Consider the following 11,591-nt stretch of genomic DNA (forward strand, 5'->3'; position numbering starts at 1 on the left):
TATTTTCTTTCTTAATTACCAGCTTATTGTAGGCAGTGGCACTTGGTCAGTCTAAAGCTCACCCAGGACCCTTTCAGTGCAGTTCTAAAGGAAAAGGGCAAAGCCACTATCATTGTTAGTGCCATAATTTTGCTTTTTGCATCCAAATGAGAAAACAGCTGAGCATAACACAGAAATGAGACCAGGAATGAGGCAGGACTAAAGGAAGGCTTGTGCTGCATCCACCTTCAGCAAAAAACCCACACATTTTGGGGGAGACTACAGCATTAAAGAACAGTGAAGTTTCTTCTCTTACCTTTCTCCAACATTGAAATGACTATTTTGATTGAGTTTTAAGCTGAAAGAAAACAATCAAGCCTCTGAATTAAATCAGTTTAAGAACAAGGTAGTGTTTTCCACACCCTAAATTGACACAAGGCCTGCACTAACTCCTGCTGAGGTAACACTGGAGCCAAGTGGAGTCAGAGGGCTCAGTGGGAATTGGACTATACCAGAATAAAACACATCATTGCCCACACAATACACTGGAAAAACAACCAAAAGATAGAATTAGGGACAACCAACAAATCACAGAATACCAAACCACCATGGTGTCTTCACCAAGCCATTTGCAGCACAACCGCTGCAGGAAATAAATCCTACATGTGCCACCCACTCAGATTTGTGTTCTGATTCCATTGGCACCATGGAAAGAGCACAAAGATTACATCATTTCAAATTAAGAAGGCAAATCAAGCATTATGTATGTACATGTTTTAATTAATTTTAAAAATGGTCTACATTTAAGGATAGATTTCAAGGGTTCCCTTATATTTTTTCTGTTACATTAGATTATACCTGAATAATCTGCATAGTAACTTTAACATTACTGGTTTCTTTTTCTCTTTTTTTTCTGTTTTGTTGTGAAAGTTATCAGTTGCAGGTAGCAATGTAATATCTCAACCACAATCACAATACGTGCAGGATGCCCAGCCAGAAGCATTTCTCAGTTGACTTGCAGTAGCACAGCACTTTATAATTTGTGTATCAATACTTTTTTTCTTTTTTTTTTTTTCCTAAGTTTACTTCAGATGTGGCTCAAGAAGCAAAAACAAACTTTCTTCACCCAGTCTGTCAGCTCACAGTTGTGATCTGCTCCACTGGAGTTACTGACCTTAAATTTTTTTTTTTTTTTCTTCCCAAAGCACACCTGCATTTGCCTCCATGCTTTTCTTAACATGAGTGCAAACTTGGGGATGTGGTTTGAGTCCCATCATCAGAGGGCCTGAATGAGCCCTGTGCAATGGCTCTGTCTCCCAGCCCTGCTTCCTGCATGGACAGGAACGTGGAGGGCTGAATGCTCCGAAGGTGACACAGGGGGAGGTAAGAATCTCTTGGGATGGGAAAAAGGGAAAAAATAAACCAAACAAGAAAGCTAATTGTGCTCCCAGTGTGAAACTCTGACATGTGAAGCATTTCTGTTTCCAGATGATCAGCCCAGCTGCTTCAAGAAGGTATTCAAACCACCTACAGACACTGACTCTCCTTCCAGAGGCTGTGTTAAAGCCAAGCCTTAGCCTGGGTGTCTACATGAAATACCCAGGATTAGGTGCTGTGAATACCATCCCTTGCCCCCCAGAACCTTTCCTCACCCACAGAAAAAAGTGCTTTTGCTTTTTCTACCTGATCAGTGCCCGGGTGTCTCGGTGCTGCTCCTAGCCCATGTGTTTGTACTGAGATCTGTCCCGAGGGATCTGCACCTGGCTGGCTGTCAGCTTGTGGTGGATGTGGTAGATGCCCAGGGTGACCACGATCACCAGCCCCAGGATCAGCCCCAGGATCAGGGGCAGCGTTTCCTCCAGCTGCTCCCGCTGGTCCACCGGGCACTTGTGCTCTGCAGGGGAGAAACAGGGAAAAGAGACATGGCTGAGACCCTGCAGGGGAGAAACAGGGAAAAGGGACATGGCTGAGACCCTGCAGGGGAGAAACAGGGAAAAGAGACATGGCTGAGACCCTGCAGGGGAGAAACAGGGAAAAGGGACATGGCTGAGACCCTGCAGGGGAGAAACAGGGAAAAGAGACATGGCTGAGACCCTGCAGGGGAGAAACAGGGAAAAGGGACATGGCTGAGACCCTGCAGGGGAGAAACAGGGAAAAGGGACATGGCTGAGACCCTGCAGGGGAGAAACAGGGAAAAGGGACATGGCTGAGACCCTGCAGGGGAAGGAACAGGGAAAAGAGGGGGAAGAGGGATGTGGCTGAGATGCTGTGAGCTGTGGCTCCCTGGTCACGGCTCCATGCAGGATGGAGTGGCTGCAGCTGCCTGCAGAGCCCCAGGGAGAAAATCAATTGCCTTGGAGCAAAGTGGAATCACTCACAAGGCAGGGAGAGGCTACATCTATCAAACCAGCCCCCGCACTGGAAAAACACTTCCATGCCCATAAGCTCAGCCCTCTCTGCCACACATCAATGGCCTTGCTGGGAACAGGGCAGCCAAAGCCTGAGGTTCCTGAGTGCCTGAAGAGCTGCTTTGTTTATTCAGGCAGAGAGTCTGGAGAGGCCTCAGCATCAGGAAGGCTTTAATTCTGCACCAGACTCACCCTGCACATCACCCAGAGATCCCCTCTCTATCTGCAAGCTGGCAGAGGTCCAACAGCACCACTGCCCCTCTCTGTGAGCTCCCCAGGGACATGGCTCCAGCCCTGGCAGAGCACACACGTGTGTGTCTGTGTCAAACAGCACCCCAGCACCCCACACTGTCCACCAAATACAGCAAAGGAGCAGCAGAAGCAATGTGAGCCCCAGCAGTGCTCTTGTCTCTGGCTGATGAGTCTCTGCCACAGCCTAATAAAGCACTAGAAAAGAGTGATACAATGGGAAAATACTCGAGCTTGGAAAGGCCACTGAGGTTAGGAACATGGTACACTGGTAGTCCTGGCTCAGCTCCCTTACACTTCCAGAGTCTACTGCAGGCCAGGGTGACAGGATCAGGATGCACATCTTTCCCCACAGGATTGTTGCTTCTCTGTGCTGATGGACAGGCAGGGCCCATGCTGCTGAGATGGGGCTGCCAGGCTAAAAAGGAGAAAAATGCCAGTTCTGGGGGGGGAAAGGGTACATGATACAGGAAGGACAATTCTCTGTCTTCATTGTATTAGAAATGTGCTGAAAACAATGACAACTTTAAGGAAAAAAAAAAAAAAGGGAAAATAGAAAAGCTGTGTGTTAGATGAACAAATACAAAGGGCACCACAAATTCCCCCTTGCTAAAGACTGTCCAGATGGGTTCCCCGGGCAGCTGATTGCAGAGATCTGCAATAACCACGAGGAGCAAACGCTCCACAAATCTAACAGCATGTGGCAAAGAGCAGGAGAAACCCAGAGAGCCCCAGGCCCAGGCAGGAGGTGACAGCAGGGACCCATCTCCAGCGGTGCTGGCACCTCCAGGAGCTCCACCACATCCTGGAGTGCAGCCTCCTGCCAGCCATGGCATCAGGAAATATTTAAAGCTGTAAATGGGGTGAAACAAAAAAAAACAAAAAAAAGCAAAAGTGGAATGTTGTCTAACACACAAGACTGTCCTTTTCAGTTCCAGTTGCTCACGGTTTCACCAGAGGAGTGATTAATCACCAGGACTGTGGCACAGGCGACTCAGCAATTGCTGCAATGCAGGGGTTTTGTTTGTTTGTAGTGAGGAGAATGGGGGGAGAAATCCTGATGGTTACTTAGCTCCCAGAACTGGGTTTCTAGTGCTCCACGGAATTGTTCCCAGTTTAGGATGCTAAGGCCTGAGCAGCTTACAGGGACACAAGGCCAGGCTGAGCTGACTGCAGGAAAAGCCACTCAGGGGCAGTGCTGTGGGGCCAGGGCTGCTCTGACCCCACTCCCCACAGGGACAAAGCAGCAACATTCCCATGGGAAGGATCCAAGCTCCAGGAGCTCCTGTGCACCCCCCATAGCTGCAGACAGGCTGTGCTGAGCTGCCAAACAGCACGAGAGCACTCTGGGTGGACACTGATTCCTGCTTGGGAAGTGGCTTAGCTGAAACCAAGAGAAGATGGAAAGAAAGCTGCTGGAAACCCAGCTGAGAGGATTCCCTGTGCTCAAACACACACCAGGTTTTCCTTGCACCTTTCCCCAAACGGGAACACTCCCGGAGAACAGGCTGGATGTGGGGGGCTGCAGCCAGTGGAGAAAGGAAAGCTAAAAGCACCAGTGCAGAAAACAGAGCCAGCTCTAAAGCCCCCACTTGTAACATTTGAATTCCACCAAATTTTGCCAAAGCAAACCAGCTGCAGGGCACAAAACACGCCAGAGGACATGGCCAGAGACCCATGGTCCACAGAAAGCCAGGCTGTGTCTAAGGGTCTGTGTCACAACTCAAAAAGGTGTCAGCTCCTGCAAGCAACCAAGAAAGAGAGTTCTTTATCTTGACACTAGTTTTTAAGAGGATTAAAATAAAATAATACAGAAAGCCAACAGGGAGGAGGGAAAAAAAGCAGCAAGCCAAGCTGTCAGTCTCCAGCAGCACATCCCCAAACCCAGCTGGACCCACTGCACCTCCCTCTGCCCTACCCACACCTGCTCCTCAGCAGAAGCATCCATTTTCTCCTTTTGGAGCAGACCACCAAAGCCTGGGCTCCCTGGAGACTGCAGGGGGAATGGGAGGATCCAGTATGGAGGCACTGGGAAGTGCAAAGCACAAACAATCTGCAGCAGAAGTGAGGCTCTCTGGGTGCTGACTGCTAGGACGGTTAATTCTCTATTTTAACACTAATATCATGTTAATCCACATAATTTTATGACAAATAAAAATACTTTCACAATTATAACAAGGTACTTTAACATTTATACAGCATTTTTCACCCCAAGAATTCAAAGCAAAGGCATGAGGTCCACAACACAGCAGGGAGGCAGGCAGGCAGCAGGTATCATTCCTGCTCCATCAGCACAGGAAAAGGCAAAGGGGAACAGGAGGAGAGAAGGGTTTGCATAAAGTCCATGGCAGACAAATTTGGATGTTCAACCCCCTCAAGTATGAGTAGGTTGATGCTTGACAAACATGGGAACAGCTACGCTTTCAGAATTAATGACCCTGCAGGAAAACAGCCCTTTCTGCCAAATTTTCCCCAGTATTCTGCTCCGGGTCACAGGATCTCAGCATTTCCCAGTCACTGGGGTTACCCTCAGTCCAGGGAAGCAAGCAGGTCCCTGGCAATAAGGAGGAAGTTGGGGTGGTGCTGGGAGCTCTGCCGCACCCCAAACACGGCGGGGTGACCCCTCTGGCACCACCCCCAGTCCCTGCCCATGCAGCGCCCACTGCAGAGGGATACAAAGGAGGTGTTGAGGTGCATTCCTCACCGCTCCTTTGTGCTGTGCCTCCTCCCAGGCTCACGTACTGCCACGGTTTCTATGGTGAGCGCTCGCCCAATTCCAGTAGGGGCTGTGAAACCACCTAAGAGCCCATTTTCCCCTATTCCAGAATCCTCCTGCAGAGCACACACGGCAAAGGACCCGGCAGAAGGCACAGCGCCCTCCCGCAGGCACCAGCCCGAGCATCGGCACAGGGATGGTCCCAAGGGGGGAACAACAGCCCAGCTGTGTCCGGCATGACAAGGGGTTTGGGATTTCGAGAGGGGAGTTTGTAAGTAAACACTTAAGAAAGAAGGACCAGGTGCTTTTCAGAAAGTGGCTGCATATCTTGGAGCAAAGGACCCTTGAGAAAAAGTGGCCCTCAAGTGGGAGGTTGCAGCTCCCTCTGAGCCACCCCAGGATCCCAGTCCCTGATTATCAGCTGTTGTATCCCTTTGTGTTACTATTTTTCATCATATTGCTTTATATTCGAAGTTTTAGATATAAAATCAAAAGAGCTGACAGTTTCTCTGGGGTTCTTCCATCAGTTTAAATCTTTTCCCACCCTCTTGACCCAGCTCTTATTTTACTCATCTTCTAAGCTGAAAAATGTACACACATTTTCCCTATTATAAAAAAAATGAATTAGCAAAGTCTGATGGAAAAAAAATTCTACTGCTTCTCTATTGAGAAATAAAAATATAAATAAATAAATAAATAAATGTGGATTTGTGAAGGTTGGAAGCATTGTCTCAAAAACCAAAAAATACTCCAGCACATGAATTTAAGCATTCAAAAAACCCAAAGACAATCCAATCATTCCCTATTAGCTTTTTAAGCTATCCCTGCCAGAACAGTGTCAGGACTAATGAAGAAACCTTTTCCTGGTTCCTTTGTGGAAAAAGGGGCCCGACCCTCCTGTGTCTTGGTGATTCTTCCGCTCTAGCAGGTCTCTTTCTCTCCTCCAAAATATTTTAAAATGTTCTGTAGCTTGTTCATAATTAATAGGAATTTTACCTAATGGGAAATTAATGAAGCAAAAAGGAGAGGGCTAATTACTGTAATTTGAGATTGGCAGTGGTTCTCAGACCCCACAAAGGATGCTGCTCTGCCATGTGTGTGCGCCGAGGGCGCGTGGTGCTGGAGAGCAGCAGTGCCCTGGATGGAGCTCCATTGACAAATCACCTGCCAGCCCCTCTGACCACCCCTCCAGGTGCTCTCTGCTGCTCACCTTCCAGTGGAATTCAACAAAAAGGAGTGTAATTAAATAATGAGAGCAACAACTACAGAAAACCCCATTGAGCCTGACAAAGAGAGAAGCCATGCTGTCCTCCAAAGGAGGAATTCCCTCCATGTGTTTAAAGATTGCTAAAGCAACATCACGTCTTTGTGTGCTGGAAAAAAGAAAAGCCCACCAAACTACAGCAACAAAAGAGAAAACAAAATAGAAACAAATTTGCTTCCTGACAGGAATGAGCATATCATGAAAACAGCAGGTAGATTCCTTTGGCAGTGAGCCCCGAGTTTGGTTGTTTTAACTGGGAGCTCCAGGACTTCACGGGTTTGGTATCACAGAGACACAGCCTTGCATATTTTAAACATGCTATTCTCAGCCCCCAAGCTCTGCCCAGCCCAACCCTGAGTGCAGGAATCCCAGATCCACAGGGGGAAAAAAGAGAGTAAAGCTATGCCAACAAAAAAAATTACTACTTTTTTCTCCCTGTAAATCTAAGAAAAATGTGGTACTACTTTGATACAAAAACACCTGCCCACGGATAAAGCCTACTCAGTATTACACTGGCCTTGCTGTGAGTAATTCAGCCAGGCAGAGCTCTGCCAGCACATGCAGCAGCACAAATTTACAACATCGCTGAGAGGACGTGAGTCGTGAGTGCAACCACTCAGCTCTGCAGTCACTGCTGGGCTTTCATTGTGTTCCAAAACATTTCCCACATGCAAAATAATAAAGCTCCACGTTTTTAATGCTAGGCTTGAATACCACCATTTGCTAACTCATTATTAAAAGAGTTGGCCATTACACATTTTGTTTGCACCTGGTTACAATAACAGGCTTAACTGATTATAGTGCTAAGGCAGCACTATGACATGGGACTGGTCTGCCCTAATCCAGGTATGACTACACTGCCTCATTCAGCCTGATGGGAAAGCCAAGGGAGAGCTGGGAGGAGGAGCACCATGGCTTCCTTGGGATAAAGGAACCTGAGGCTGCAGGAATCCTGTCCCATGGCAGCCTTTGATACAAACTGCATTTTAACTCAGGTGTTCTTTTCTCCACCACGGATGTTAAGGAATCCCAGAAGCAGAATGGCATTCCCTGTGTTTGGTGCTCGAGGAGCCTCACTGAGGTCCCTGCTTCGCTGCCTTCCCCCTCACAATGGGCATTAATCAAACTGGAGCCAGGAACGTGCGTCCCTAGCAAACCCTGCCACTGCAGCCCCAAGCTTCCCCAGCGTGCAGCAGCCCTGAGGAGCCCCTGGGGCTGTGCTGAAGCATTTCTGTGCTGCAGAGGAGACACCTCAGCCTTGCAGAGCTCCCCAGGGATGCTGCATTGGGGCTTGCTGGCAATCTGACTACTTACAGGAGCCAATGTACATACAACGATGGCCCATGTTTTGGCAGCTGGGCTGAATTTGTAAAGCCTTTTGGGGGACCACAGAGGCAAGGAATGGGTTGGAGGGAGTGCAGGGAGCACTGGTAACAGGCTGCAGTGAGGGGAAGGTGGCCCTGCAAAAGGTGGGACCCAAATTCCTTCAGTAGATTGCAACATCCCCAAAGGCCGTGGCAGCATCAGCACCTCGGGGATGCAGGACGTGCCTCTGCCTGCTCCTTACCTTCACTGAAGACAAAATCCGCGGGGATGTCGAAGGGCTGGAGCCGCACTTCCGACAGCAGGAGCTGCACGGACTTCTGGTGGTCGCTGGAGACGAGGGAGATGGTCTGCTGCGCCTGGCACTCGTAGGACCGCCCGGCAGGGGTCACCAGGGCCGAGAGCCGGTGCGAGCTGGCCGTGTGCTTCCCGGCTGGCCAGGGGACACACACGGGTCAGGCCCGGCCCCGAGGGGCCGCACCAGCAGAGGCAACGAACCGAACGGTGACACGGCCGGGGCGCAGTGCGGCAGCAGCGCCCTGCTGCTCCGGAGGGTCCTCCCGGGGGGGACCCGGCTTTTGGGGGACACCCCACACAGCCAGGGCAGCTCCCACAGCGGGAACACAGCTCCAGCACACGGAGCCGCTCCGCAAAGCGCAGAGCTGGCCCTGCTGCCGCCAGCTCCACTCCTGTCACAGCGCCTGGAGTCCCTAACGTGAAATGGTTCCTGCTCTCAGACACTCGGGGTGCAGCCCGGGACTGTGGCTGTACTCCCCACATTTGGGGAACGCCCATTTCTGAGGCTGCACTTGGGCTCTGAATCCAGGTGGGAAGGAACAGTGCCATTGGGGACCACCCCGCAAAGCAAGACAGGCCACGGAGCCCTTCCTGAAAATACAACGAGGCCGTTTCACCCAAGCACAAATTAGAGAAAATATTTCCCCATCCCACCGGGCTTGTTTTGCAAGCGAAGGCCGACTGCAGCTGAGCCAGGTGGAATGAGAGGTATCTGCCACCTCCCGCTCTTCTGCAGCCCTTTGTTCCCCTCCGGCAGCTCAAAAAGGCAATCAGTGCTTCACACGGGCAGGGGCTGATGCGGCACGGCCAGCTCCGTGTTCTGGGGACTCAAACAGTGGGAAAACAGCCCCAAAACCAGCATGGCTTATGGCAACAACTCTAAGCGCCCTATTCGCCGGAGTTGGGAAATCCTGAGGGAGAACCATTTGCAAGTGACAATATTTCATTTTTCATTTCAAAACAACACATTTCTGAGCCGAAATGAAATAAAAACAAAGTAAAAACCAAAAGAATGGAAACCCAGTGAGAAAAGAGGAGGCTGCTGGGTGCGGAGGTGTGTGGGGGTACAATACTAATGTCAATCTCAGGTACCTTGAGGAACTGCTGCTTTTCCACCTATTCAACCATCATCAGGATTAACCTCAAAAACAATCTCCCCACAGGAAAGGAGACAAGCTTTTGCAGCCCAGGTGTCTCCCTGTTCCACCCTCGGACCCTGAGTCCCACAGGACAGCGCAGCAAACGGGCAGAGCTGGGCTCTCCCTCCCCCGCCAACCGCGGTGATTAAAAACAAGGGAAGGAAAAAAAAAAAAAACAGAGGAGAAAAAAAAAATATTAAAACATGCGGTTTAAAGCCGGCAGCTGGTCCCGGCTTTGTCGGGAGGATTTGGGGTTTTCCTTTTTCCCGTAAGCCACATTTAGGAGCTCCCTGCGCTCGCCCGCCCGCCGGGATCTCCCTTAATCCCCGAGCCCGGGCGCTTACGGCTGACGGCATCCTTGAAGTAGGTGCGCTCGGAGGTGTCGTAGGTGAACTGGATCCGGCTGAGCTTCCAGGACGCCTCCGGGCCCCGGGACGTGTTGTGCCCCTCCTGCCGAGACAGGGCCGGTCAGGAGCCCGCGGAGCCGCCGCGCCCCCGGCCCGGCTCCCGGCGTGCCCGTACCTTGAGGAAGGAGAGTTTGAGGGTGTACGCTTGGTCCAGCCACGAGAGCTCCAGCTCCGACTCGTTCGTGCCGCACTTGCCCTTCATCTCGGCGCCCCGCGACAGCGGGATATCGGCTTGCTCCGTGATCAGCTGCAAAAGGGAGCGGGGCTCAGCCGGGCGACCCCCGAGTCCCCCCCCCCCCGTCCCCGTCCCGGCTGACAATCCTCGGAGGGAATAAAGGACTTTCCGAAAGTAGCGGCAGATGTGAGCGTGTGCCCCCTGCCATCCCCGGTCCTGCTGGAGCCCCGGACCCCCCGGGCCGCCCCCGGCCCCCACTCACATCCACATAATTGCTGGCCCACACGTCGTAGGGGACGATGAACTTGGCGGCGAATTCGGCCATGAGACACGTCGTCCGGTTTTCCCGCACCACGAAGATGTCCTTCTCGGGGTTAGGGGAGAGCCCGGAGAGGTTTTCAACTTCTTGCTCGGCGGCCAGGCGAGCCGCGGCGTCTGCGGGCACAGCGGGGCTGAGCGCCGGCAGCCCCGGGCCCGGCGCCCCGAGCCTCTGCCGCTCACCCTAGCACCTCCCGCCAACCCGAGCCCGCTGGAGCAAGCTACTCTATCGCGACGGGGCGTTCCTGTCGCGACTGAGCAGGTGGAGACGATGTGGCAGCCGGTGGCGGTGATGCGAGACCGGTGCCGTGACAGAGCCGAGTCCGCCAGCGCCAGCCTGGTCGCGACAGGGCTCCGTGTCGCGACTCGCCACCCAGGTACTCACGCAAGATGAAAAGCAGCCCCGGGAGACGCCCCCCGGCCATTCTCCCTGCTCGGTCCCGGCGTGGCCGCGGCTGCTGCAGCTGCTCCTCCGAAAGGTCCGCTCCGGAGAAAAGAAAAAAAAAATTAAAAATAAAAAGGAGGGAGGGGGGGAAAAAGCCGCACACCTCCTTCCTCAGGAGCCGCACAGGCTGCAAAAGCACTCTGCTGCGGAGTGGCGGGGAGGAGGGACGGGGAAAGTGTGTGGGTGTGCGGGGAGGAGGAGGGGAGATGCCGGCGGAGCTGATGGAGCGCCCACGCCGAGGGACGGACGGGGCGTACGCAGCCGAGCGGGGAGGAGGGAAGAAGGGATTCCCCCCCTCCGGCGCCGGGCCCCGCCGCAGCTCCCCGCGGAGGGGCTGCCGGGGATCCCCGCGGAGCTCGGGCCGCCCGCCCGAGGCGCGGCTGGAGCGGAGCGGGCTCACCCCGAGCGCTCCCCGCTGCCCCGGCAGGGCCGGCGCTGGCAGCGGGCCCGGGACCCCCTCGCCCCGGGTTGTGCCGGCCATCCCTGCCGGAGAGGCCGGCGGGATGGAGGAGGGGATACCTATTCCTGCCTATTCCTGTGCCGGCTGCTCGCAGAGCGTCACTAATTTCGGTGAAGGCGAACAGCTGCTCCTCGTGTTAATTTAGGAAGAAACGTGCGGTTATTTCTGTGTGGCAAGGTCAGAAGCAAATCCGCATCCTTCTGTGAGCGGCCATCGGCACACCTGAGCTCTAAGATGTCCCAAACCACAACGCGCACCGTAACATAAAACCCAACAGCCCGAGAAGGTGCTTTAAAACAGAAACAACACGGCCCGTGCGGGCGTTTTTGGGGGGCACAGGCAGGAGGTGCGCCTCGGAGGCGGGACAGGGCCAGCTGAGCCGGGGCACTCGGGGTTTTGTCCCTGGCCGGG

At 52.8% G+C, this 11,591-nt stretch overlaps 1 protein-coding gene across 1 annotated transcript; it reads right to left on the reverse strand.

Moving 5' to 3' along the window:
* Positions 1–738: 738 nt before the first annotated feature.
* LAMP5 (lysosomal associated membrane protein family member 5) lies at positions 739–11,216 on the reverse strand. Its single transcript, XM_071438469.1, has 6 exons — positions 10,661–11,216; positions 10,220–10,392; positions 9,898–10,029; positions 9,720–9,825; positions 8,184–8,372; positions 739–1,873 (listed from the first exon to the last, which is right to left on the reverse strand). Exons 1-6 carry the CDS (start codon positions 11,199–11,201, stop codon positions 1,695–1,697), a joined length of 1,320 nt encoding a protein of 439 aa, XP_071294570.1. The 5' UTR covers positions 11,202–11,216; the 3' UTR covers positions 739–1,694.
* Between the last annotated feature and the right edge of the window lie 375 nt (positions 11,217–11,591).

This window comes from Agelaius tricolor, unplaced genomic scaffold (genome assembly GCF_023055355.1).
Source record: "Agelaius tricolor isolate 1412-34295 unplaced genomic scaffold, bAgeTri1.0.p SCAF_1, whole genome shotgun sequence".
Taxonomy (NCBI): Eukaryota; Metazoa; Chordata; class Aves; order Passeriformes; family Icteridae; genus Agelaius; species Agelaius tricolor.